The sequence below is a fragment of the Sander vitreus genome, chromosome 15, assembly GCF_031162955.1.
Source record: "Sander vitreus isolate 19-12246 chromosome 15, sanVit1, whole genome shotgun sequence".
Taxonomy (NCBI): domain Eukaryota; kingdom Metazoa; phylum Chordata; class Actinopteri; order Perciformes; family Percidae; genus Sander; species Sander vitreus.
In genome coordinates this window covers 18,891,990-18,919,737 of record NC_135869.1, presented here as the reverse complement: position 1 = coordinate 18,919,737, position 27,748 = coordinate 18,891,990, and the positions used below count along the sequence as shown (strand labels likewise).

The following is a 27,748-nucleotide window of genomic DNA, read 5'->3' as shown; positions in this document are numbered from 1 at the left end:
ATTTACTTTCCACAATTTGAAAGATAACTTTACAACTAAATTACAAATGTATTTTGATAATTTTACCTTAAAGGATTTGGGGGATTTTCCTCAACTGATCATAATTAAAAATGTAGGCCACTATTACCCATATGTCTACAAACATTTTTGATGTAAACAAACTGTTAGCCATTAGTCTGGCTATCACCAGACCAAGCTCAATCTTTAAAGATTGAACATTAGTCTGGGGAGTCTGCTCTGGGAGTCTGATTTTCTACTGCACAAGAGGCGTGATCAACGGGCGTAGTTCAAATGACTCTGTACGCAATTGGGTAGTCATTTAACCAATCAGACCAACGATCCGGGTGACATAGCAGCGACAGCGGCACCAACGGGTTGCTGCCTGCACTTCGGTGGCCGCCATGTTGAATGTAAACAAAAAGCTGCTTGGTCGCTTCTCTATTGTCATCATGTTAAAACCGCCAATAGCATGGCAGGTGGATAAGCCAGTTTGTGATTGGTCCCCGCAAATTTGTAACTGAAACAGGATAGAATAACGCACAGGTTTCCAGCCTGAGCTGCAGGGCAAAATCAAATCACCGGCAGATCAGGCTGGTTTTACCCAGTCTAGTTAGCCATATCAGAAAACAGTAAAAGTTACTATTATAGTTCTTTGGAGTGCTAAACGACAGTGGAGCCACATGTACTAAACCCTTACTACAGTCTGCAGAGCAGCAGTTCATGTGGACCAAACTCTAGTTCCTTTTTTTATTGCTTGAACACTGTTTTCAAAACTCTACACACTTATCCCTTGGCTTTAACCACAACCTACAAAACACAGGTGTCAAATGCTGTCAAAACTCTTAACCACACAGTTGTGACCCCGTCACACCTGTACAAGACAAAAAGTCTATAGCACTACCTTAGCATGCACTACCTTAGCATGCATTATACATCTTCTCCTTGTGTGTGTGTGTGTGTGTGTGTGTGTGTGTGTGTGTGTGTGTGTGTGTGTGTGTGTGTGTGTGTGTGTGTGTGTGTGTGCAGCCACTCTTCAGTACCAGGTGCGTCTGCCACCTGCCAGCCGGTGTGAACAGTGTGAGGCCTGTTCTGTGATGCTCTCATCATACCCCCATCAGACAGATAGGTGTGTGGCCGCTTCTTCAGTCTTTCCCACACTGAATGAACACACACACACACACACACACACACACACACACACACACACACACACACCAAGGTCCAGAGTCCTACGTTAATGTAGTTCATGGCATTTCTTTTTCTTTCTGTCAGCACAAGAAAGTCTTTGTGTGTATGTCAATTGACTTTAAAGATAAGACAGCCGTGTGTGTGTGTGTGTGTGTGTGTGTGTGTGTGTGTGTGTGTGTGTGTGTGTGTGTGTGTGTGTGTGTGTGTGTGTTTCCTCAGTTTGTCAAGTGTTATAGTAAGGTTGTAAAACTAGGTGGTCTTATCGCACTGTTGAATTATGGGACGTAGGAGAGCGCTAAGCCCTCTGTGTTTGGCTCACTTCAGAGAGAGTTCAACAGCTTTCATCCAAAGAAGCGGGGACTGTGATGGTCTGTGTTGAATGCACACACACACACACACATCACTTAGTTAGCATCTTAATGACACCTCCTTTTTGGCTAGCCAGTCCTCCTTGTATTGAAAATAATGAGGTAAATAACATCATGAACATCATCGTGATCAAGACAAGAATCGCTGAGAGGAAAAATAGAAAGAGGCAGGGTTCAGCTGAGTCCATTACTCCTCTGATGGTGGTTGGATCAAAGTAAACACTGATAATGGTTCCACTGCAGTTAATAATACTGCTGCCCAAGAATGCTGGCTGGGCCGGCTACTCCCGACCACACACAAACGGGCACACACACACACACACACACACATACACACGCACGCACCCACGCACGGACGCACGCACACACACACACACACACACACACACACACACACACACACACACACACACACACACACACACTTCTCATTCCTCAATAGCAGTGACAAATTCCAAGCTTTCTTCCTCTCTTCCCACAAACCAAACACTGCTCACTCCTTCTTTCTAATTGTAGACTTTTGATTTATTTGATGTGCAAAGGGAAACTGGCTTCCCTAGCTGCGCTCCCATCGGAAAACATGTATGCACACACACTCTACCTCTCTTTCTCTCTCTCACACACACACACACACACACACACACACACACACACACACACACACACACACACACACACACACACACACACACACACACACACACACACACACACACACACGCACACACACACACACACACACACACACACACACACACACACACACAGTAGAGGCAATGACTCCATGCATCTCTCTTTGAAATTACAACACATACAAACTTCAGCCCCCATTTGAACCTGACTTATCTCCCTCCAGAGACCTCTACACTCATAGTAGTTCGTCTGCCACACCCTCCTTAACTCACTGCTTCTTCCCTCCCTCCATTGAACAAGACCTGACAGAGGCCCTGCCAAGCTCACTTCAGTCACAAAGTACAAGTTACAGTAAGTACTTATGGATCAGTCTGTGAAGATTTCTAGGTTGCTTTTTTCAACCTCCACAGTCAATTAAAAGAGATACAGATGGATTTGAATAAGAGGAAGTGAACACTAATTCTTACCAGTAAAGCCTGATTGCAATGGGTTGAATGGATTAGCGCTCATTGCTGTGTGTTTTCGCCAACTTGTGGTGAATGAAGTTTATCACATGAGAGTCACACATGACAGTGAGAGAAAACTAAATAAATACCCATAATGAGATTAAGTAAGAGACTATATGTGATGCAGAAACAGAGGGCTGGTGCTGAATTGGAGAGAGGGGTCCTGTATCAGCATGGGAACCTGCTGAGAGGCCGAGCAGGCTGCTACCCATCTCAGGTTTATCAGAAGCATCAGTCAGCCCCTTGACCTGGGGGATCCAAAGCAAAAATGATCAAATTTCAGAGCAGTTTATATGGAAGGCTGCTCACAACGGGACAGCCCCATCCTTCGCTGTGGCCCAGACATGTGACAGGTGGAAATTGGGGATGAGCCTAGAATCCTACAATGCCTTGCATCTCATAAAGAAATTACGAGGGACCAACTTCGAGCCACATCACATTGTGTTGAGCGGGTTGTTTGTTAGCAATGAGGAAGTGGTTTTAAATTGACCCCAGAAAGGTTGGAAGCAGGTCTTCACACTTAGGGTTTCTAAGGATGTTCTTAGCAGAAAAGAAGATCATGACGAGAGAAGATTAGTGAGTATTTATGTGCTGTATTATCTCTCCTGTGTTGCTAATAAACTATTACCTGTGTAAGGTGAGATGTGTGTGTACATGAGAGAAATGTTTCTGAGGGACTGCCACCCAGGGGTGAAACCAGAGACCAGAACTCAGAAGCACAGGCGACCTGCTTACCTACCCGAGTGCCAAACCCCACCACCACCACCTCCTCCAGCCCTCTCCTCAATCAACCCTTGCTGCCCTAATCCAGTGTTTACATAAAACGCTGGGCAGTAATGATAGCCATGAGACCATGGACCACCCTACGTCCCTGCACACCCTCTTCTCCCCAACCGCCCCACCACCTTCCACCACTAACCCAAAGCTGTTTTCACAGGAGCCAAATACCTTAAATACATAATTAGTGGGGTCATTTGTGCAATGGGGGCCCCAGCGAGGGCATGAGCATGTCCGTGTGAGTTTGTGGGGGGCAGAGGGAGGATGAGGAGTGTAGTGGGGGCAGGATATAAAGACGTGAGAGAACAGCAGACAAAGACGTGCATTCATGGCTGTGGCCCCGGACAAACTTGGCTGTCGCCATCTTCAAAGGCGTCCTCTGCCTTTCCTCAAAACCCAGAGGCCACAGGTTGGGGCAGAGAGGAGAAACATAACAGGGCGACATGGAGGAAAAGAGGAAAGGGGAGGACAGGAGAGGGAAGAGAGGGGTGTAAGTAATGAAGCAAAGGTTACAAGATCTGTAATCTGGGAAGGAAGTAGTCAAGGTTGATTCTAAGGGGGTTGAGGCTGTAAAGCCATGAAGCTTTTGTCAATTAGACCAAGTTGTATATCCAATAATGGAGAAAAAAAATACCCAAAGTATTTGATTTCAAAAGTAGAATGTATTTACTGTAAACATGGAAAATGGAGGGAGATGATTAAAGCTTTACAATGCATCCGTTACTCTGCACCACCAGCAACATCCCCCATACGACCCCTGAACCCTGAACTCTGACCCTGTGCATTGTGGGTAGTGAAATCACAGTTTGCCCTGCACAAGAGCCCAAAATTCCAATGGTCCATGTTTCACACTGGGAGACCTCCTTTGCATTGTTCAACTGCACACATACACAGAGCCCATTCAGCAGCCCTCTTCACACCTTGTCTGCCCCTTCGTCCCCCTCTGGCATTGTTTATGAAAGCATGTCCACTTAGTGCTGCCCTGTCTGCCCCCTCTTGCTATGGTGCCGATTACCCACATCCTGAGTCTCACTTCATTCCCCCTTTTCTTCATTTTTTCCCCTCTCTATACATCCCCTTGCACTCTCACTCCTCAGTGTATTCTCGACCCTCTCTCCTGTGCTTCATCCTCCTCCTCCCTCTTTCCCCACCATGACATATTGCTCTCTTTTTCCTGAATACACTGCACACGCTATACTGACTCCTCAGTCCACACTTCAACCCCCCCCCCCCTTCATCCTTATGAATGAAGCTGTGAATGTCAGATAAAAACAATAAAATCAATCAAGCCTCTGCTTTTCCTTTTATCTTTACTTTATTCACTTTATCCCCTGTTCCAGTGGCTCGCAAAGCTGCTGTCTCTCTGATTTTTTCTCTCTTTCATGTTTTGCCTTTCTTCAGAGGAGGGAGACTTTCATGTCTCTTAGCCCTGGGATTAGGGTGAGCTGCTCAGGGAAAAGTAATAAAGCCCCTAGCACCTACCGTCTGCTGCTGGTGGATCCTGGAGTAAAGCCCAGCTCCTGCTCAGCCTTCAATCTTGCAAAAGCTCACATTTCCTGTATACACCACCCTCACATCCAGCTTCTGTCTGCCTCCTGCGGCAGCAACAACACATGTGGACTCAACTCTTTTGAGCTCACATACTCTACAGTAAATAAATGTTTGCATATTATACAGTTATTTGGATAAAACTTGTTATAAAGTCTATCACTACAGTAATAAGCAAGCAGGTAAGATTGTTCTGGTGCAGGGTGGCCTCTCTAACCTCTAGGCTTCTTTTCCTCTTTCCTCTGCTGTACTGTTATACAGCTTAATATTACTCATTCACTTACAGTAAATCTTACTTTCCATTACCTCACTTTGTTCCCATTAGACTGTCTCTGTCTTTAGTGCTGCATGACATCTCGTTCTACATTTATCCTCAAATACCATCCTTGGGACACAATACAAACAAAGTATGGGACTCAACATTCAGTGAACAATTTCATAAGCAGAAATATATTTATTGTTGAAAACATAAATATATAAATTATGATTATTGCTGTCTTTATCCAATGGAAGGCCCCAAGAAAAGCAATAAAGGCTTAGTGATAGTGTAATGGCATTTTCATTAATCAAATAGCTCTAAGCGTGGTCCCTGGTTTACCGAGAACACTATCTTTACATCGATGTATATGTGAACAGTGATGAACCATCAGCCTTTTACATATAGCACCAGTCAACTGAGGGTTAGTTCATTCACAAGTAGGCTGAGTGTGTGTGTGTGTGTGTGTGTGTGTGTGTGTGTGTGTGTGTGTGTGTGTGTGTGTGTGTGTGTGTGTGTGTGTGTGTGTGTGTGTGTTTTGCCGTTTGAATTTCACTTGACTAACTTCACAGTGCAGTGACTCACTCTTTCGCCTTTGACTTCCTCATTTCAATGCTGGGTGGAAGATGACCGTTGTTTTTGTACTGTGTTGGCCTAGTTACACATTCATCACTGTTACAGAAACCAGTAAGAAAGTAATTGTTTGTTCCATCAGGGCACGGGTTCAGGCCAGCGCTGTACTGTTTTCAGTCCACATCAGAGCACTCATCATCATCTATTCTGATGGTATGTGGCTGCATAAGGTGTCAGTACCTTCACAGGGTGGAGCCATCAGAGATTTGTTATCCTGTCAACAGAGGAGTAAAACCTGGCCAAACAAGGAGCCCATTCATGCGCTTTTCGATTTGCTTTGCTCGTTCATTCACTCTTTAAGGTGGACTTTGCTCATTGCAGGCATATGTGTGCTTGTGAAGCATGACGGGCGGGCATCTTCCTTATCAATGTTAAGAGTGATATGAGTGAAAAATAGCCTCATGTAAGAGAGTAATTGTGTGAGTGAGAGCACACACCCTGTCTATTGCACCTCATTCAGGTACACATACACACTAGAGTTGCTCTTACATGTTTTGTGTGATTGGCATGAACACACTTTAATGTGCTGTATGCATGTTTTTGTTAAATGCCACTTGTTACATAAAGGATAAGGCAGTCCTGATATGGCTGTACATTAGAATAAGCTACGGTACAGCCACTCACTATGAAGTTGCCATGTTTGAGCCACTCTACCCCTCCCCGTCACGGGCAGACTTTTCTCGTTCGTCTATTCCACCCCCTGCCCACATTTTTGCATCTTTTCCAATGGATTAAATACAGGCATTCAACCACATCCAAAGAAATAAAGATAATTTCTGCTCAGATATAAGTAAGCTTAATATATTTCATAACAAAAATAAAGCATCTTCCTGTTCTGACTCTCACATCTCCTCCTTGCACACATATATCCAAACCATATACAAGACTTGACATCATTCAGATATACTGTAATATAATAAGAAACATGGATGACAACAATAACATTGACTAAAAAAAAATGACGTTGAGATTGTGATACTGATGGTTACAAAGAACCGGACCACACAGAGCTTTTGCATGTCTCCAAAATCATTAAAACATATTTTTGTTCTTTCTTTTGTATTGGAAGAGACAGAAAGCAAACGTCCACACATATAAATAGTTTGTAAGTAGCGGTGCATCTTCCTTTTCAACTTTAACTGTACATAGCAAGTGGGCAAAGTCACAGACCACCAGGGGTCTCAGAGAAGATTTCCTCTTTACTCAGAGCAAACATCCAAAACTTTAAATGTTTGATACTCCATAGTCTTTTGGAAGAAAAAAAACATCTCCATTTGTCTCTCTCTTTCTCTCTTTCCATTGTTTTTCCTATATCTCCTTCTTTTTTCCTGTGTATGCAAGAGTCATTTAAACAGGGCAGGGCACTTTTAGGTTGCCCAGCTGGAGGTCATCCACCACTGTTTTGGAGTCTGAGCACCAGATTCCCACGAAAGCTTGATTCAGCTGTTTCATAGCAGTTTCTTTTTGTGCGTCTTGTTTAAACAAAGTCTCAAAATGTTCAACACAAACTGCTTTCATCATCTCCCTTCGGCCTCTTTCTGCCCTGCCCGAGCTACAGCATCTTTCTCTTTTCTTCTTATTCAGCGGCATGGGTCAGTTGTCTGGGTAGGTGATGTACCACAGAGGAAGTCGTCATCCCTGGTTACTGTTTTTAAAAAAGCACCTTTGGCATCTTATTTATTTTTGTCTGTTGGCTATTTTCAGTCTCTCGTCTTAACAGAAAAGTTTGTCTTTTTAAAACGAAGGTTGCATGGCAGTGGGGAAAAGGACAGAGCAGGTCTCCTGTTGGTGGCATCCTCTATTTAGGTCCCTCCCACGCTGAATTCCCTTGTTCTGATTGGCCTCACCTCACGTCCACTGTGAGAGAGAGAGAGAGAGAGAGAGAGAGAGAGAGAGAGAGAGAGAGAGAGAGAGCTGAGATTAGTATCACACTTTTGCAAACACAACACATGGGTTTCATTATGACAAGAAATACAAATCTACTTAGATTTTTGCATTTTGTGCCCAATTGCATTTTTTTCTCATGCGTTTCTCCAGATTTCAAAGCCAACGATCAGACCAGACATCATGTCCAGTCAAAATATGTGTCATTTTGTGTGTAAAAGACAGAGAGCTGAAAAAACAAATTTTGACAAAAAGACTCTCTTGTTTAGTTACGGACAAAGAGAGAGAGAGAGAGAGAGAGAGAGAGAGAGAGAGAGAGAGAGAGAGAGAGAGAGAGAGAGCGAGAATAAACATTGGTGATGATAAGTTGATGGAGGAAAAACATAAGGGTGTCTTTTAAGCAGTGAAACAAACAGTGACATACAGTGGGTGTAACACAACAAAAACAGTGCACACAACCACACGCAAGCATGACACTGTGACACAAAGCGAATGTATGCAGTGTGCATGCTCAGCAGGCCACAAAATCAGCATGCAGCATTCGGCCACAGAGCGTGGCACTCCTTAGCCCTCCCTCTTCTCACACTGATTGGCTGTGATGTGATTGGTGATGGTGATTGGCAGGCTCCCTTGTGCCCTGATTGAGGCCATTGCAGTGCCAAAAGGTGAGAGGACGCTGCGGTGCTAAAGTCCTACCTGTTCCCTTCACAGCTCTCCAGTGGACTTTGTGTAATGAGTGCAACTTTATTATGTCGCCAATAAATCCTTGCTGGGCCTTAGCTTTTTAGGTTTCCTTTTTTTACCTTTAGCCCTATGGTGGCCTGAAAACACAAAGTTGGGGAGGGTGGATAGGAAGGAGGGTTAAAAGCAAGAAGCAGGGTTTATGATACAGAGAGAGGTACAACAGCCCTGGGACAGAAGCAGACTGTGCAAAGATATGACACACTATAAATACTTCAGATGCCTTATCAGCACAAATCAGCCCTTATCTGCTCCCAGGGAGAGAAAGGCTTCAGATCAAGGCACTGGCGGATTTACCTGCTTTCATGCCAAGCAGCCTTTGGACACACACACACACACACACATTTGTTGTCACACACTTTTTGCACATCTACTGATCTAATTCGATTAGACCACAATCTGCACTAACTGTATATTAACTCTTCACTACATTTCAGCATTTATATAGTCTATCTATTCTTGTATACTGTGATATTACTGATCTTCATCACTACCTAGACCACACTTTGCACTAACTGTACATTGACTCTTTACTACATCTCAGCATTTATATAGACGGTCTATTCATGCATATTGTATTATTACTGATATACATCACTATCTAGACCACCATTTGCACTAACTGTATATTGACTCTTCACTACACTTTAGCATTTATCTAGACTGTCTATTCATATATATATATATATATATATATATATAGTGTTATAACTGATCTACTTCACTAACTAGACCACTAGACTAACTGTTTATTGACTTATTACACCATTAACTCTTTATACCATCTCAGCAGTGTATTGACTCTCTGTTCATGTATTGCATATCTATCGACTTACACCTCACTACGTACCGGCATTTGTAATGCCCACTTAATTTGCACTTTATGTAGCATATTGTATTCTGTATCCTTGTACTGTATTGAATGTGAAACTATATGTTGTCTTGCACGCCCATGCTTTTCTTGGCCAGGTCGCCGTTGCAAATGAGAACCTGTTCTCAACGGCCTACCTGGTTAAATAAAGGTTAAATAAAAAAATAAAATTAAATAAAATTAAAAACACACACACACACACACACACATCCTCGTCTCACAAGGCACAACACACAAGCTTTACAGTTTTGCAATAGCAGGCCACCGAACAGGTGTCTGTCTGTTTGGAAGCAATCACAAAAAAAGGTCATCCAGTGCAAAGCCAAAGAGCCAGAAAGAGAGTGAGACCATCAGACAGACATGAGGAAAGAGAAGCAACACGATGCATGATGACGTAGGGATGAGGGAGGGACTCACACATCAAACTCAGCCTCAGAGTGATTTTTCTGCAAAAAGGCAATGCTGGGACACTTATGATTATGTAACACAATATATATAAAAACTTTGGATGGTCACAATTACCTGTTTCTGCATCTGAGTGCTCCACCACATTATGCTGTGATGTGCACACACACTCCAGGTGGTCTTCTAATCGCACAAAGACCTCTTTCAGCTTGGGTCTCCTCTTCGCGTACTCCACCTTTGCTACCTGAAGAGAGGAAGAGAGAAAAGGTTAGCTACAGAGCCAGCTCCAGCGCCATCATCACTCTTCGCCGTTCCTGTGTGTCGTCAATGAATGCACACACTCTTTGCCCATCCGCTAGCATCAAGAGGCGTAGCGCTGTGACTGATGACTCTTTCATAAACCGATTCATTAAAAAAACGCCAGCCGTCGCTTCGACTCGCTGTGTTTGAAGTGTCACGGCAGCATTCCTCTGAGCCTGATGCATTGGGTTCCACTCGCTGTGTGCTCTATGGGCTGTTGATCAGGTGTGTAAATACTAGATGGAGTGTATGACCATGTCCAAGCAAGCTTAAACAATGGGAAATGAGAGCTGGAGGGTAGGGGGGAGCAGTATACGCCCTAAGGCCCAGGGAAGGTTTACCCTGGCAGGAGAAGAGAGGCTGGGAGAGCCCCCCTGCTTCAGGCCTGGAGCATCTCTTGCCTTGTTCCAACATGTAGGCTGGTTTTAAAGCACATTAATACTTCTTCATGGGTTAGTGTTGCTTAACATGTGCATGCAAGAAATACAGCGTACATGGTCTAATCTAAGCAGTAGAACCCCAGAAAGCAGCCATTTCAATCTAACAAACACAAAAGCAATGCCGGAATTCCTATCGTTCAGTCCAGCTAACACCCTCTCAGTTTAACACAACAGGGCTGACCTCCACTTCCCACCCAACAGCTAGTAATGAAAAGGACCAATCCTCGGAGTGTTATGAATAGGCTATGTTGATTAAAGCTTAGATGAAAGCTGAATAGAGAAGGTTGCATGGAGGTTATGATGATCTTGTTGTGTAACTCAGGGGAGGTGGCTACATGCTTTTCCTTCTCTGATGTGAGTGCCAAGGGCAGGTAACCTTCTCATCCACCACTGAGGGCCCGGAGGGCCACATGGAAACAATATCCCCTGCCTCACCCATCTTCCTGGTCACTGCACGAGAGAGGATATTGGCCGACAATCTCCCAATGCTCTCTGGTGTTATGAACAACACGGTTTTGCAGTCAGCATGAGGCTCACACATGCACAGATGGAGGGCCAAAACCGACTTTATCTTCTGTTCTTCTATCCTGTGATGGCATACCGCCAAGGCTGGCTCTCAGTGGTGAATTAGTCATGCAGACAAACGAACATACCAATCCCTGTCTGATAAAACAAGGTATGACATTCACACAGTTAAAGCTGCCTCATGTCAGTGCTGTAACAATGGCTGGATGGTCATCTGGGGAGGCTAAAACTGAAATTAGAGGCCGGCGGTTTCACCAGCCGCTCCTTTGCAACAGTTTCTTTCCATGGAGAGAATAGAAAGAAGAGAGGGAGTGAAAAGAGGGTAAGCAAGCAGAGGAGGTATGCAGTGAGCAAACAGAGGACAATGGTGTCTGGGTTGCTGTTATCGGGCCCTGACAGAAAGAGAGAGAGAGCGGGTGAAAGGGCCAGAGCAGGGAAGAACTGAGAGCAGGAAGGTGGACCATCACTCTCATTAGGGTGTGTGTGTGTGTGTGTGTGTGTGTGTGTGTGTGTATGTGTGTGTATGTGTGCTTACGTGCGTGCGTGCGTGCGTGCGTGCGTGTGTGTTTGTGTGTGTGTGTCTGTGTGCAAACAGAGGGGGTTATTTAAGGAAGGGGGAGGAGGGACTGACCATGATCATGACTAGCATTAAATGACATTTATGTGTTACCTATTAACATTTAGTTTCTGGGCTACTTACTGGGGAACTTTATTACACTAACGCTGACAGGATAGATAGAGAAGTTATCAAAGGTTTATTATTATCTACCAAAAGTGCAGACAATACTACAGAATGAAATTCATTTTACAGAAAACCACTGCTAATATTTAATCAAACGATATGACTGAGAGAGGAAGCATGCAGCTGTCTCTGCTGATGGCTCTGCTGTCGCTGGTTATGGGAATCTCTGAGGTGTGTGTGTTTTTGGGGGTGTGTGTGTATGGGGTGGGGTGGGGGGGTTCAGAAGCGCCCAACGGAAAGCCAAAAGAGTCAGCCATGTCTGACACTTACTACTGAGGCTCATCCTTATGACTAACAGACACACAGAAACCCCAACTCTTCTGGCCAAACAAACAGCTATTGACAGACAGATAAAGCGATGGGCCCCCTTGATGAGAGGCCCAGCAGTAGGCTTGTCTCCTTGCCCCTTACACAGCAGGGCAAAAAACACTCCCTGCAGGACACACACAAAAGCACACAAAAACTCAAACTTTCTTATTTGTCTGTGAATGTGTATACCTGTGCTATGATACTGCTCTGCCCACTTTGTCAACACTCCCTCTTTCGCTTCCTGTCTTGTTTTTCTGTTTCTTGTGTTATGAGAAAGTGTTGACGCTACAGGAATGGCGTCCTTGACTTCTACAATTTTTCCACTTTACATCCATTTTTAATTCTTCCGTCCTCCATTTTTAGCCATGTCTTCACCACACAAAGAACACCGGCTTCCTATCCGGCACAGAGTCAATGACTTCCCACATAAAACATACATCAGAAAGAGACCCCATGCTATGTCGGGGGCCCCCGCACTCTCTTTGTATAAATCAAACTGCTCTAAACTCCCTAGAAATCCGGGGCCCTGAGAAAGAGTCCCCCGAGCGGCTGTTGAATGATATCCGATCCAGAGGGTTGGGGTGAGGCAGGGGGCTCTGGGAAGTGCACCCCCTCGGTTTGTCCTCAGTGTCTCCGTGGCCCTCCATGTGGAGCCGATTGTTCCGGTCGGGCTAATTGGGAATTCCCTGAGCACGAAGCACTGATGAGAGCATGATGGAGGGGAAAGTTTTACTTCTGCTTTCCAAGGAAAACACAACAGGGTTGTGAATGTGCACCGCGGGCCATCATGAACTGGAACAGTGACAGAATCCAGCAAAAACAAATGAGAATGTATGTGTGTATAGAGAATGATGGGGTATAAGAAGCAGTGACAATTTATTTATTAGGAGGGAGACACTCAGAACTTGTGTCCCAGAAACAAAGAGCACTTGTTTAGATGCAACTGTGAGCAAGTGGAGGAAAGGTGGGGAGAGTTATGGGGAGGAGGAACCTAAAGAAACTCTCTGTATCTCTGTCTTCTGAAATCAACCTTTAAAAAAAAAAATGACAATCAGAAGAAAGGCAAGATGATCTGCAGAGGGAGAGAGAGGAAGTCACAGAAGATGCAGACTGAACATCAGCGGAGACAGCTGAGACAACCTGCTGCCCTCTGATTCAACCCCACACAGCACTAACACACACTCGGGTGGAAGGGGTTATCGCAGGCGGTGTGTGGAGAAGAGAGGAAGTAAGGAGAGCATTTATCACATCACTCACAGGTCTGCAATGCCAAAAAGGAACTTCATGGCACACCACTATCCTACATCTCTCTCTCTCTCTCTCTCTCTCTCTCACACTCTCTCTCTCTCTCTCTCTCATACACACACACACACACACACACACACACACACACACATTAATGTATCACCGGATGTGAATATCTATCTACCCCTGACCACATTGTGTGCCGTGCTTTCCCTTCCCTTCCCCCACGAGACCGAAAGAACCATCATGCAATATCAAATATCAAAGCACCCGAAGATGTGTAATCTTTCCATTTACTTTTCCCTCCTGCCTATGTCTTTATAGAACATTTGCAGATGAGAAAGGAATTACACTGAGCACTTAAAAGATGAAATAAGATTTTAATGAAAGAGAGCAAAAAAGATACAGTAAATGGCAAAGACTGGCAGACGGGTAGAATTAGAGAGTGGGAGACGGCTCTGTTGCAGGAGTGAGACTGAAAGAGTGAGAAGGGAGTGAACAACTATTTCACACAACAGACAATCAGACTCCAAGACTGAGTGGAGAAGAGAGGTGGAGGGGGAGGATGAAGTCAGAGGGGAAGAGCGAACGGGAGGACAGGAGAGGAGGAGTGAAGGAAAATACAGAAATGAAGTAAAATATGATTAAAATACGCCTACTACTTTTCAAGTTCAAGCTGATGCATTCCAGCCGGTGCGGCAGTGGTCAGGACGCTCCCATGGTCTCTGACCCGCCCGGCAACCCCCGCTGTGCTTACCACACACACATTTACACACAAACTCCCTCACCCTTCTCCATCTATTAGAAGAGCTGAGCGAATCAAAGGTGGAATAATTCACAGCTGCAAGGGACTTCAAACATGAGGGCCCCTCCTTCCCATCTAACCTTGCCCTAACGTAATTCACAGGACCCCTCAGACGATCATAAATCATGCTCACTGTATCACCACCACACTGTCTTTTATTTATGAAACACCCCGTAAGTCAGGGTCCCACACAACCGCTGGGCTACAGCTACTGCTTCCCCCAACACCCGGATCTGACCCACTGTCGCTGAGGTAACTGTCAGTTTGTGTGATTGTGTATGTGTGAAGGGGTCGGGGCCAGGGCCAATGCACGGAGATGTGTGGACCCCCACACTCAGCACTGTAGCTATATCCACCTGGCCTCTGTCAGTCTCCACTTTGATCCAGCAGCCATCAACACTTCATTACTCTGTGGCCCGTCTTCCTCTTGCTGCCGCTTCACACAAATGGCCTTGTCCCTGCGCTGTGGTGGGTGAGTTACGTAGCATAACATAGAGCGCTCCCTCTCTCTCTCACATACACACACACACAAACAATCTCCTTCTTGGGTTTACACAGATGTGCTCTGACGACCCTCTCTGACCTCTGCAAAATACTTAATACATATGCTTCAAGCACCATCAAACGTTTCCAGCTACTAAACCAAACCAAATGAAAAAATGCCATACTGATTAGATTAAGTCACCTCATGAAGTCAATGAAAAGGTTTAGTTCTCATGTTTGGCTTCCATTTTTGTTAACTGTTTTAATTTTGAAAATTAGAAAATGTAAATACCATTTACAGTACAAAAACTGTAATTTACCCATTTTTCTTTACTGACTTTGTGGGACTCAAGGGTATAATTAGCAGCTCATGTATGCTTTCTCCCTATTTTTCTTTCTACTTTCCATAATGTCAAGCACTCTCCGTGCTGTCCTTGACACAAAGAGAGGACCTCATTTACTATCAACTGTGTATTCGTGCAGCAGAAAACACAAGCCTGAATTTCCTGAATTACTTTACTTGTAGTACAAATGTAATCTTAAATATCACGTGAAGTCATTTCTGTGTTTGCTCATGTGGGTTTGTAAATGAGGAAGAGAAATAAAATGAACTTAGAGACCAAATGTACTGCAGAGGCCTTAAGAGTTAATGAGAGAGAGGATGAGTGACAGTTCCGTTCTTTGCCTGTGTCATGTGCTGATTAAACAATCAGCCTAATAGGAAGAACAAACAGAGAGGCATTTAGATCCACATGCAGAGACTCACATTCATACGTACAAAGACTAATGTGCAAAAGAATGCACATGCACGTTGAGATCGCTGCCTAACTCTTTCTACCCCACACACACCTTGTATACTAGTCTCTTTGGTCCTGGCTGTCCAAAATCACCAGTTGTTTTATGAGTTTGTCTAGCAAGCCTCGGAGCCAAAAGCACTGAAACAAAACAGCGAAAGATGCGATGAACAGAATAGAAGGAATACAGGAGAAGGTGAAAAAAGACAGTATGAGAGAGGAAGGATGACAGATTAACAACCAAAGGAGACAAAGAGAGATTGAGAGAATTAGACTTGTGCCATCAAAACACCAATAATATACTAATTCTGGTATTTTCATGTCATTTCATGTCATATTTAGATTGTAACGAGACAAAGAGACAAAAAAAACACTGGCAAAATGGCCACAATGTTCTGCCAGCCTTCTGTGATGAACCACCAAAAGGAAAAAAGAAATTAGAGGAAATGTAGAGAACTCAGTTTGAAGAAAGGGGAGAACCAAGATGCTGGGATAGGGGGGGTGAATGTGGTGTCATTTAAAGTGCAAACAGAGGTGGGATGGGGGTGAAGGAGGAGTTAAAGGAATGCTGGGATGATAGAGTCTGAATACATAAAACCTCATTAAGAATTCTGTTGGCCTCTCTCCTTTTCCCCAACTTTCTGTTTCTCTTTTTAATCTCTGCATCTCTCTCCATTCTATGAAGACTGAACCTTCTCTAAAGGGCTCTTATTTACACCCTTCTCATTTACAGTGTCCTTGCTATGCCAAGGCATGCTGATATTACAAAAACAACAACCTGAATGCAACCTGCACTCACACAAATAAAGTGTAATAATAAGTGCAAATAAGTTGAAGATAAGTGCAAAAGAATGAAAGGAGGGGAAAAGGGAGGCTAAGAAAAAGGAGAGTGACTTTAAGATCTGCCCATTCTTCTCCCTCGGGCTGGTCCTATTTTTATTACCCCACCACTGAACAGGACAGACTTGTACAGTACAGGGCCTGCATAGACCCGTTCTCTTTTTTTGGGATCTATAGCATAAAAAAACGAAAGAGAGAGAAACAGAAGCGAGGGAGGGAGATAAAGAGGGAATAAATAAATTAAGGTGCATTTGGACAAATGCATAGTGGCATGAGATGGAAAGAAACACATTGAATGTGTTCTTTTCCCATCCTTGGCCAGCAGAAGGAAAACAAGTCAGGCCCAGTGTAGACGGGCAACATTTTTAGCTTTCTAATAAACGGAGGGAGAAGCACAAACTGAACCCCTATTCAGAGTAACTGCTGAGAGGACAGACCGTAAAAAAAACTTGGCATTAGACAATGTTTCTTACACACAATGTGGTGAATGTCTCATGACCGGAGCAAGCCCTGACGGATGACCTTTCCAGGGATACGATGCCTCTCAGCCCCCCTCGCCCACGGCTGGAACCACATGGAAAAACGGCCCCTGTGAATCCCTGCCCACCATGCCTGAGGGCCCCTCTCTGGTCTGTGTGCTCATTTTGTCCTCAGTGTCATGAAGGGGACACGGACAGAGTTGTATGGATCACGACATTCCCAGAATAGCTGAATCTAGCTTTACTGTCTTGTCCGCCATCGTCACTGTCTCTCCATCTGTCCTCGTCACTGTGATCCCAGACAGAGCTCCCATTAAGGGACTGTCTGGCTGACGGAGAGACAGACAAGCTTGCATGCAGACAGAAGGACACACAGGGTTGTGCTGTATATCAGAACTCTTACTGCACTGTGAGTCAGCATCTCTGACCACAAACCGTGTGCCCTGGATGCAGTGTCCTGGGCCCTACAATGGCCTTCTTGTCAATGGCAGCCTTGCAGTACTTTCTCTACTCTACGACTTAAAGAGGAGATGTCCTCCCGTCCATACTGAAATCACCCTGACCTGTGCCAGTGTGCCAAGGGGAAGGTGGGGTTGCTATTTGTTTTATTACTCTTCTGGTCTATTGAGGCGGCATTTTTAAAACTCTGCATGATGTCCCAGTGCCCATGGCCGGGCAAGATCACAATGATTAAAGAGACACCACAGTCCAGAGATAGACTCAAAGAAAAAGACAAACACAGTCAGAGTGTTCCAGGCTATCCTGTTTATCCCCCGGTTGTCTCTTTCTCTTACAGAACAGAGCACATAACTCCCAAACAGAGCCATGCACTGGCTAACAGTCTGTATTGTAAATAGAGCAGAAATATGACTATGCTCCAGCCATGGTGTCTCCTCTGATCCTGAACAGAAGGAAATATTTTCAAGCTACCAATGCCAAAGAGCCTCTGAGAACAGTGCAACCCCCTTCAATCCCTCGCTTACTCTTTGTCACCTCGTCTCTTCCAGGATCCGTGCTTCCAGAAAAGACAAAAGGCCAAACAAACAGAGAGTGGAGGAATGGCTGTGCAGTAGCCGATGGCACTCAGATATTCTCAGGGTAAAGTAAACTGTTTCTCACTCACCCCCTCTCTCTCTCTCTCTCTCTCTCTCTCTCTCTCTCTCTCTCTCTCTGTCTGTCTTATATCTGGCAGGTGCGTGCCTCTCTGGTCAACCCTTCAACAAATGTCCTGGCTTAAGGTGCCAACAACCCTCCCTCCCTGTCCTCTCTCTCTCCTTCTTTTCCTCCCTCCCGCTGTCCTGGCACAGCCGCCCTGGCCGCTCGCCAAACATGGGATAGAGTGATGAGGAGAGAGGGTGGTGATCGGCTGTAATGAAAGGAGAGAGAGGGGAGGGGGCAACGGAGGTAAGGTGGCCACTATTTGGGTACGGGCCAAGGAGGCTCAGAGGAGAGGGGTAGATGAAATGAAGAGGAGCTGTGGAGGAAAGGAGCGTGAAGGAACCCAACCTTACCTCTCATATGATTAACTTACCTGTTGAGAGGAAAAGTGGTGGAGATTTGTGAGTGGAAGTGGGTGTGTTTGTGGAATAAACGCGGTGACTATGTTATTATTGTGTGTTTAACCTTGCAATGGAGTAATGATTTGGAGTGATTGTAAAGACTTTTCAGCAAGTCAATCACACATGCACAATCTTGCCTGTAGTTGTGTGTGTGTGTGTGTGTGTGTGTGTGTGTGTGTGTGTGTGTGTGTGTGTGTGTCTTACCTTAACGGTGCGGTGGTGCTTGCGGGAAGGGTGACAGCGCATGTTGCTCGTGTTGCAGCAGCCCGTGCAGCGCATCACCTCCACACATGGCGGCCATATCAAGAAGTTGGCAGACGTGGGATCCACCTGGCTCCTGGGAATCTCGTAGATCACCGTCCGTGTCTTACACACCGCTGGGACCGCCTCCTCTACTGGAAGATAGAGGAGAAGAAGGAGGAGTCCGGTTAATATGTTTGGTCTGCACAAGTGTTTGGTGTCACATGTTCTAAAAGCAAGCGCATGCTGATGTATTGTTGTAATCTGTCCTCTTCACTCCCAGCTGCATTCATGCATTCCTTCACTGCTCAATATTTGATGACTCATTTGATGTGGGAGCTGTTCGTCTGACCTCAGATCACATCCAACCTCCTTTAAGGCTGTTAAGAAGACAAGCTATCCAAAAAGCTGATCTCATATCAGCTAAGGAGCTTTGGGATCAAGTCGGTGAGACAGAAAGAGACTGCTTCTTTGTTCAGAGGCCTGACTGCGGTTAATGCAGCGTGACTAGGCCAGACAACCTTTTTGTCCGCCTGTGGGAAATCTAATAATGGCCTTTGACCCTGTTGGTCATAGTGCAAAGAGGAAGGCAGTAAGCATTCATTTCAGATTTAATGCTCTGACAAGCACTCAAACCTAAAGATGTGACAGAGAGTGTACAGTAAGATATCATTATGTCGTAAAGACAAGCATGTACATAATGGGAATTACTGGAATTGTGGAGTGTGGTCTAGACCTACTCTATCTGTAAAGTGTCTTGAGATAACCCTTGTTATGATTTGATACTATAAATAAAATTGAATTGAATCTTTTGTGGACAGCTGCCAAAAAGGTATACTGTATCATACACTTATGATATGGCGCACATACATGAAATACGACCAGTCACTTAATCCTGCGTTGCTTTAAATGCCGCACTGCTGGGAGGGATGTGGGACATGCAGCCAGTCTTAACACATACATCGCACACTACATGATATTCTCCACACCTCGATCAGATATCGTACCGCATGGCGTTTTATGAAGAAATCTGACTGAGAGCCCAGGCGAGCTGCAACTTGAGCCCTGAATGCCTGGAATTTCCACGCTCAAGGATATATTTCTCTCCTGACTCATGTGTCTTAGATCTGCAAGCCTCTGTTCAATTAAAAGGCTTCATGTCCGATGTGCTCGTCAACCTCACATACCAGTCTCGTTTTTCATGATTCCTTGATTGCCATAAATACTGGGTAGACATCTTCATTAGGGTTCTTTTTATCCACAAAAAGGCTGTATAAAAGCCACTAACTATTAGCTTTGTTTGAAATTAGTGTAAAGTGATCGGTTTCATCTCCTGGGAACTTATGTGTCAGGGGGGATATTTAAGATAGAGGTTATTTTTAGGGCATTATGACACTGTAATAAGTTGTGCCAAGTTGTGATCTATATAGTGCCAAATGTCATCATGATGCAACCTCTGAGGAGCACAGTAAAGCATATAATATTCATTCAGTCTTACCGATGCTCCTCTTGCGTCGGCTGTGGAGCTGAGAGCTCTTCAGGTCATTGTAGTAACCATGCTGGCGGGAGTAGTTCTTATGGTTGTTGTGGTGCTTGTGGTGCTTGGGCTCCTCGATAACATTGTTTCCCGTACCTCGTCAAAACAGAAGGCAGCCACATTAATGATGTCACACAGAGAGGAAGCAAACACAAAAAACGTATTCAACCAATAAACCAAAGATGGGTCGGTTGATCACGGCTGCAGCTTTAACAGTGTTGACTGTGGTGGGTGGCTTGCTAGGCCTAATCAGAAAGGCTGGATATGATCCGCTATTGATGTTTTATATACCCCTTCCACAACTAACAATGTGTTGGTTAGTCACACAACCATAATGAGATGGTACTTTCCTGCTAGGTTCTTGTGCTGTGTGTAACACATGCTTTGATTCCCTGAAGGGCTCAGGGTTCCCTTCAATGTGCTGGCTGGCTGGTAGGGCGACTGCTGATGATGTCACAAATTGAGGTAAATAGTGCCAAATACACACGGTACAGGCATGAGGTACGTATTACACAGAACTCTGTGTAATTGCAAGCTTTGTGTGTCAGCCTTACTTACTCATTTGGCTGAACTTTCCCAGCAGGAAAAAGTATCTAGACGTAGGTGAGTCAGCATGCTCCTTCAAAAACAACCCGCATTCACAGATGCACAGCAGACTAAAGTGGTCATTTGACAGGTGGTACTCAGCCACCATTATCCCTGCACCTAATTAGTGGTTTTGTGTCTCTCATTTACCTGAAAATGTTTGCTTTTTCAATCATTCAGCGGCTTGGAAAAGTACATGTTTTGTTATGCTGCAGTGGTAGCTCCTTAAGGCTCCCTTACTCCAGTCTAATATAGCCAGCTCAGCTTATTCACAGTCATGGTCATCTGATAAAGCTTGCTTGTTTTTGTCCCCACCCAGAATATGAGGTGGATTACAGAAGAGTGCCAGAGCAGCTATAAAGCGATAAAGCTTGTTCGCAGGATACTGCCCTTTCCCAAAGAGCAGAGTCTGAGAATGTTTGCTAAGTGGGTGGGTCTACCTGTCTGTAGGTACAGCACACCCACCCACCTGGCTGACACAATCCTACATCTGTACACTTAACATAAAGACACACTTACAACTACACAAACGCCTCTCATTATCCTCCATAACATGTTAAAATCCAATGTACACCAGCACAACAAAGCTTAGCCACAGGCAAACACATTCCACTCATCCAGTTCCTTTGTACTCTGACCAGAGTCATCTGAAGGGATTCCATTTGCCTATACATGATCCACTTCTGGGATTAGTTGTTTATTTGCTGTCGAATGCTTTCTTTTTCCAGGTCTGCCCCTCGATGAGAGCAGAGGGAATTTGCTTCTAGCCTTTCGTGCCGTCAGTCATACAGTGACCCAGAACCAAAGGTCAACAGAAAGGAAGTGTTGCCTGCAGCTGAGGCCTGGAGTTAAGTAAAGGGCTGAGCTATGTTTTATGTATTTCTTCACAGCTATCAGTCTGACAGGCCTGTATACAGACATGCATGAACATACCATATACTGTATATGTCGCATACACTCTCCATATATACGTGCAAATATACACCTATGCTATCTGCACTGTCAGGTGGACTCATTGTGACAGCTGGCTGATTTTCCTACCTGACAACCTTTTAACACTGCGGGTCACTGACACAACTCCCACTGTGCCTGCTCTCTCCCTACCAATCCCTCTCTTCATCTCCTCCTGTCAGAGGAGGATGGGAGTGAGGGAGGGTGTCATACCAGTGACCACCCGGAGACAGTTTGTGTCAGAGCTGACAGGAGAAAGGGAGGGAGGGCATAAAGAAGTCCTTTATGACTGCAGAGTCCTTTTCTCAGCACAATAAAAGGACCTTTCTGTGGATGTTTTAATGAACATAGGGAAAGAAGGCAATCAGGCAACAAGATGCAGAAGAAAAATAGGTAAGAAGAGAAATAAAGAGAGGCATGAATAGAAAGAGTGAGGAGCTGGCTCATCTGTTGGTTCCAAGTGACTGAGAAGTAATAACACGCCAGGAGCGTCGTCAAACTGAGACAAGAGAAAAGAGGACAGAGGACAGGGCACAGGCTATCGCCATGAATTAGGCATTCATGACTCACAAATTACTCCCTCCATTAGCTGAGGGCCTCAGCTCCCTCCCTTTACTCCTCCTCCTCTCTTTCTTTCTTTCTTCCTCTACTTGTACAATAAGCCAACATGTTGTTAACTTCTTGAAATAAGTGCCTCCATAATTCTATCTCTGTTTCTTCATTGTCAACATTTACATGGCTGATATAACAAAGTATTACTTTAAGGGCAAATGGTCCTCCCCCTGGTTGTAAAAGCAGGAAGGAAGCACAATAACTTTGTTTTTGAGGCGCTGTAGGTTCATAGGAACTTCTGCCAACTGTACCGGAGGTAAACACACTGTCAGCTTGTCAGAAACAAAGCAGATTGCACAAATACTTGTGGCATTTCTGAGTGAAGTCTAGCAGGAATACAGCCTCCAGAATCCTCCTGCTCCCTCCTCCACCTCTGCCCCATGCCAAGAGTCAGGTTCCCTTTTCTGTCAAAGTCCTTCACTGAGAGAGATAAGAGCCGGCAGGCCGAGGGGGCCGCCTAAAGAGGGAGATGAGAATAAAGCAAGGAGAGGAGCACCTCAGGGGCCAGACAGCCATCTGCAGACTTCAGCAGGGTCATCTCATCTGTCAGTCAAAGCTGAAGACACCATCCTCGCTGGACGTGTACACATACTGTAGACACGCACTGAGTGTGAAATAATGAAGGATTTCCTGGGTGTGACCTCCAAAACAACATCAGCCCATGTTCGATCTTCCAGGTGCCAATGTTCAAAGGTTTAAACCAACACCTCATATAAGCCTTTCCTTTCTACTTCAATGGTTGACATGCTATGCCGTGTAGAGTCCAGCCTATACTGGTAGCTTTACTGTCCTGGCTATCTGCAACAAAAGCTCTGAAAATACCCCTCTGGCTGGCGTCAAAGGTCTTTTAATGGGCTGTCTTGGGCCGCCAAGCTGGCTGTCAGACAGATTTATGTCCTCGTAATAATAATCAGCCTACTACTGTTACCCTGCAAAACATTCCTCTGTTTGAAGAAAGACATGTTAATTCAATTATAAACACCTCTTCTCATGCTAGAGGCACTCCGGGGATCTATTCTGGGCTCAGCATAAAGTGTGGTGATCACTGTTGTGGAGTACAGGTTGGTCTGATTGTGAATTAATAAATTAAACACACTAATGATGATGTAGGGCTTTTACTAGTCCTAATTGATTTGTCGATCAGAAAAGCAATCAGGTGGTTACACAGAAGAATACTAGAGCGAAAGACCGGTCCTAATGTTGCTTTGCTGAATATATATTTTAAGGCTACTAATGAGCTATGACCAGTGAGGTAGCTGACATCATTTGGGACTGTTAAAGCAAATTTAGTAATTACCTATTTTCATCAACAAATCTTTAGAGGAGAGCCTTAAATTTGATATATGGTCAGAGCCTGTGTAAATAGAGGCTCATGTGAAGGCAAACAGCTTCTTGCAGCGCACCCGTGTAACCTAATCTAAGACAGCCTGAGACAGACCGGTCCCCCACTACAGAAGAAGCAGCACCTCCAAAAACCTGAAGCTGAAGAAACCCGCCAGACTTGAGAGCCATTGTCTCTGTTTACAGGGCAACATTTGTGGTTGCTATGAAGCCAGTTTATTGCAGCAGCTGAAAGAATATGCACACAAAAAAATGCCTGCCAGTGAAAGTCCATCTGTGTCACGTGTACAGCAGACGCACCTATCACGGTTACTGCTTTATCTCGCATGCCAGGGCTGCACTTTGCAGCTCCCCTGGTGCACAGATCCCTCCTGTACAGTGGTCTAGTCATGGGCATGTCTTTGGAGCTTGATTTCAGGAGTCATAACTTCACTGATTCCCCGCTGAATGTAATTTGCAGAATGTGCCAAAACAACAGGTATTCTTGTTTTTTCACTAAATCCACTAAACCTGCAGGATTGGCAAAGTCTCTCATCTTATCTAATCAAGTGTCACTCAAAGATGCTGAATGCTGACTTTAGCATATTATCAGTGTTTTTTTGTGATCCACCTATCCATCCAGCAAAGGTACTGAACATATTGCCTAAGGACCACAAGGGCTCAAGGCTTCCCAGTTATGGTAATTTTAGATATCACTTTTGTATACATTTATGTTATAGTTAGTTTTATGGAAGTCCCTATAGGCTACCAGGTAATATTGAGGTGTCCTACCAAAAAGGCTAGTTTTAAAAGTGGTTATACAATAGAGCATAAGTATACAGCTAATAAAGGCATACTGCTTATGTAATCTTGCAGCTGTTTTTAACACCACCGTTTACTACGTGCTGTCCCATAAACAATATCAGTGTCACATGTGAACAACATCTCTGGCATCAGGATTACAAATGTAACTGGGGTTTGTTGATGAAAGTATCAAGAGGCAGAATTTACCTACGGAGTCAATGTCCAGTAGCCGCTGGAGGTCGCTGATGCTGTGGATTTCACTGTGGGACAGTCTGTCTATCAGCTCCTGGGGAAACTCCACTTCCTAGGGGGCGGGGGGCAAACAAAATAAACAAGAGATGAAGGTTAGAGATGTGTCGAGTCAGTGGCGAAACGTGTGTGTAATTGTTTGTCTGTATAAGTAAACGTGCTGGGTTTAAACAGCAACCAGTAAAAACACTGCTAGAACAATTTTGCAACTATGTGCCAACGACAGCTAGCAGATCTGCCCCACTCATACATTGAGAGAAGGTGGCGCCGAACCCTCTTAAGACATTATTCAATTTAGGTAAGCGATGCTCTGCAAGGGAGCAAAGCTGCATGACTGGAGGATAATAAATCAGATATTTTTATTAAGGTCTTCTGGTTAGTTCGGCACTCAGATAATTCTAAAATGTGCATTTCCTTTAAATATACCCAACCAGGCATGCAGGACTGATTGTGGGAAACCAATCATACCAAAATGAAAATGTATTATTAAAACTACTGCTTTCAGTATTAATTGGAGGCTGAATTAATAATTAGATGCCAATGAGCCCCACAACGACTTCTGTAGTTTTACTAATCCTGTTCTACTGCGGATAAGTGAAACAACATTAAACCGTGTGTTTTCTAAAGGAATTAGGAACCGTACCACAGATCGGAGCGACGTCTGCCCGTGTGAACGGCAGCTCACCAAACTTTGCACTTGTTGCGGTCTTGCAAGCACCTCAAGTTGAGCAAACCGCTTACAGGAACAGTGGCTATTTATATCACCCGGAGCGGTTCCCATGAAAGCGCTTAGCCCAACCAAAACGTTTGCCCTGTTGGCTCGGGCTACAAACAGATTTGGCACAAAAGCCAAAAATAACTGTGATATGCGTCCAAGTGCAGACGCGATGTTGGTTCTCAAAAGCGCATAGTCACTGACCCTCATGGTAACTGGAGCTGATATGCTGTTTGCTCATTTTCGAAACATAAATTCATATATTCACTCTGTTCTTATAATAGCCTCTTAATCTAAACTACCCTTTTTATTATCTTAAAAAAAACAGTTTGGATCGGTAATTCAAATGAAGAATTGATTTAAATGATGTGGGCTCATAGCCTACTCTTATCTTCAAGCCTAATTACAGGCTTTAATTCAAAACTTAAGAGTTATTGTTCTGTAGTTCTTCTTTTCACTGGCCATCAAGTTGCGGTGTGGTGTGTAGCTGTTGCAGAAATGCGCGCTTTGTGGGAACTTTGCACCCTCACTGGAATAAAACCCCGCACCACTGTGTGTGACATGGGACCAAAGGGACACAGTCTGTCCGGCCCCGCACTTCTCTGGCTGTGCGGAGTCCTGGTAACTTTACCTCAGAGGTGGCCAGCAGCAGGTACGTCGTCCACAGCAGGAAGTAACAAAGTGCGGCTCTCATCTCCCTTTAATTTCGATTTAACCCCGAACAAGAAAAAGGTGCTATTCTGTAGGAGCCGCAGAATCGCTCCTGGCCCCACAGGATCCACAACCATCCCCTCGGGGAGAGAAACCGGGGTGTCTGAGCTGCTCAGCGGACTCAGTCAGACTCCGTGCTGCACTTGCTTGTAACTATGAAAAGCTGAAGAGGCTGGAAGTTGATTCTTGTTATTCACATTGGACTGCGTCCTCTTGAACAAAATCTGTGCGGCAGCTCGACATACTGTAGCTCCTCAGGCGCAAGTGGGACAATCCCAAGAGACAAGTCTGAAGCGCATTGCACTTGTCCTTCACCCTCTAAAAAACAGGCTTCAAACTTCAGCCTAGCTCACTAATATATCAAACAAGAAGCGTAGCTGTTATAATTAAACAGAATTAAGACGCACGACTTTTTCTATAATAGTATTTAATATTCCTAGGAGAATATAATCCCAACGAACAGATCCTCTTAGAATATCACAAGGGAGAAAGTTGTCCGTGTTGTGCTATTCAGAGCCTGTCTTGCAGCCGCCTGCACAGGTCCTTGACTGTGTAGGACTCTGGAGTGAATGAAAGTCAGAGCGCCTCTGAGCCACTGGATATAGAGAGCCAGCAGCTCCGTGCTCGTTGCGCCTCCCCTCGCGTTTCGGTGATCGTGCATCTATTCAGCGAGGGGAGCTGGTTGGCTGGTTGGATGACTTAAGACTCAAGAGCATGTCCCCATCCCCCCTTAGCCCGTGTGTGTGTGTGTGTGTGTGTGTGTGTGTGTGTGTGTGTGTGTGTGTGTGTGTGTGTGTGTGTGTGCGTGCGTGCGTGTGTGCCCTTCAGCACAGAGCCCATTCAGAGATTCAAGCTGTAATTGATATTGATTATCACTGATTGAAAAGTATGTAAAACCAATAATTATGAGGAAAAAAATGTAAAAAATTGAGACAAAAAGGATGAGGATGTTGATGAGGATGAGACACTGTCACATTCCACATCGTTAACAATTAGCTTTGATTGAATAGCAAATTAGGGGCAGAGGAAGTCAGTAATTATATTTATATTAAATCACTCTGGATGATTTTCAGGATGTAATCGAATTTGGACCAAGTAAACAAAAATGTGAAACGATGATGATCATTATCATGGAAGTGATGATGGTGGTGACTCATGATGTCTAGTGATAATGAGATACTACAAGTTCTCTTTGTGCCTTTAAGGCAGAACAACCAATGTATGTATCATGTCTGGGCATTTAGTATGTATTAGTACAAATAAATGTGTGTCATGTCTGTTAATGTATGTTATGATGACTATTAAACACCTGTGTGTGTGTGTGTGTGTGTGTGTGTGTGTGTGTGTGTGTGTGTGTGTGTGTGTGTGTGTGTGTGTGTGGGGGCATGATTTTGGGACACAGGAAGCAACTAGTTAACAGCAGGTTAAAACAGTCTGGTCTTAAATTGCTGTGAGGAAGCTGTAGGCTGTGCTGTGCTGGGAGGTCTGGGAGGAGAGCCTGAGGGCCTGATAAACGAGGCATACCAACAGGAGCAGAGACTCAGACAGAGACAGCGTGCACGCACATTATCAGCCAGAGGTGACAATCAGCAGGGAGCCATAGGTCATGCAACCAGGTGGTCTGCCCTCCACCTTGTCCATTCAACTGGATCGCAAAGCACGAGGCCAGCCTGGGGGCGTTGAAACACTGCAT

The 27,748-nt window shown here is 44.7% G+C and overlaps 1 protein-coding gene across 2 annotated transcripts; it reads right to left on the bottom strand.

Moving 5' to 3' along the window:
- Window positions 1-5,442: 5,442 nt before the first annotated feature.
- pdgfab (platelet-derived growth factor alpha polypeptide b) lies at window positions 5,443-26,637 on the bottom strand. 2 transcript variants are annotated; one of them, XM_078269596.1, is made up of 7 exons: window positions 25,976-26,637; window positions 24,588-24,684; window positions 20,070-20,204; window positions 18,536-18,726; window positions 9,928-10,054; window positions 8,490-8,614; window positions 5,443-7,766 (listed from the first exon to the last, which is right to left on the bottom strand). In XM_078269596.1, the coding sequence occupies exons 1-6, from the start codon at window positions 26,036-26,038 to the stop codon at window positions 8,541-8,543; spliced, it is 687 nt and encodes a 228-aa protein (XP_078125722.1). In that variant the 5' UTR covers window positions 26,039-26,637; the 3' UTR covers window positions 5,443-7,766; window positions 8,490-8,540. The 2 variants fall into 2 exon arrangements, with proteins under 2 accessions (XP_078125722.1, XP_078125723.1); XM_078269597.1 differs by lacking the exon at window positions 8,490-8,614 and having other exon boundaries at window positions 25,976-26,636.
- Window positions 26,638-27,748: the final 1,111 nt, after the last annotated feature.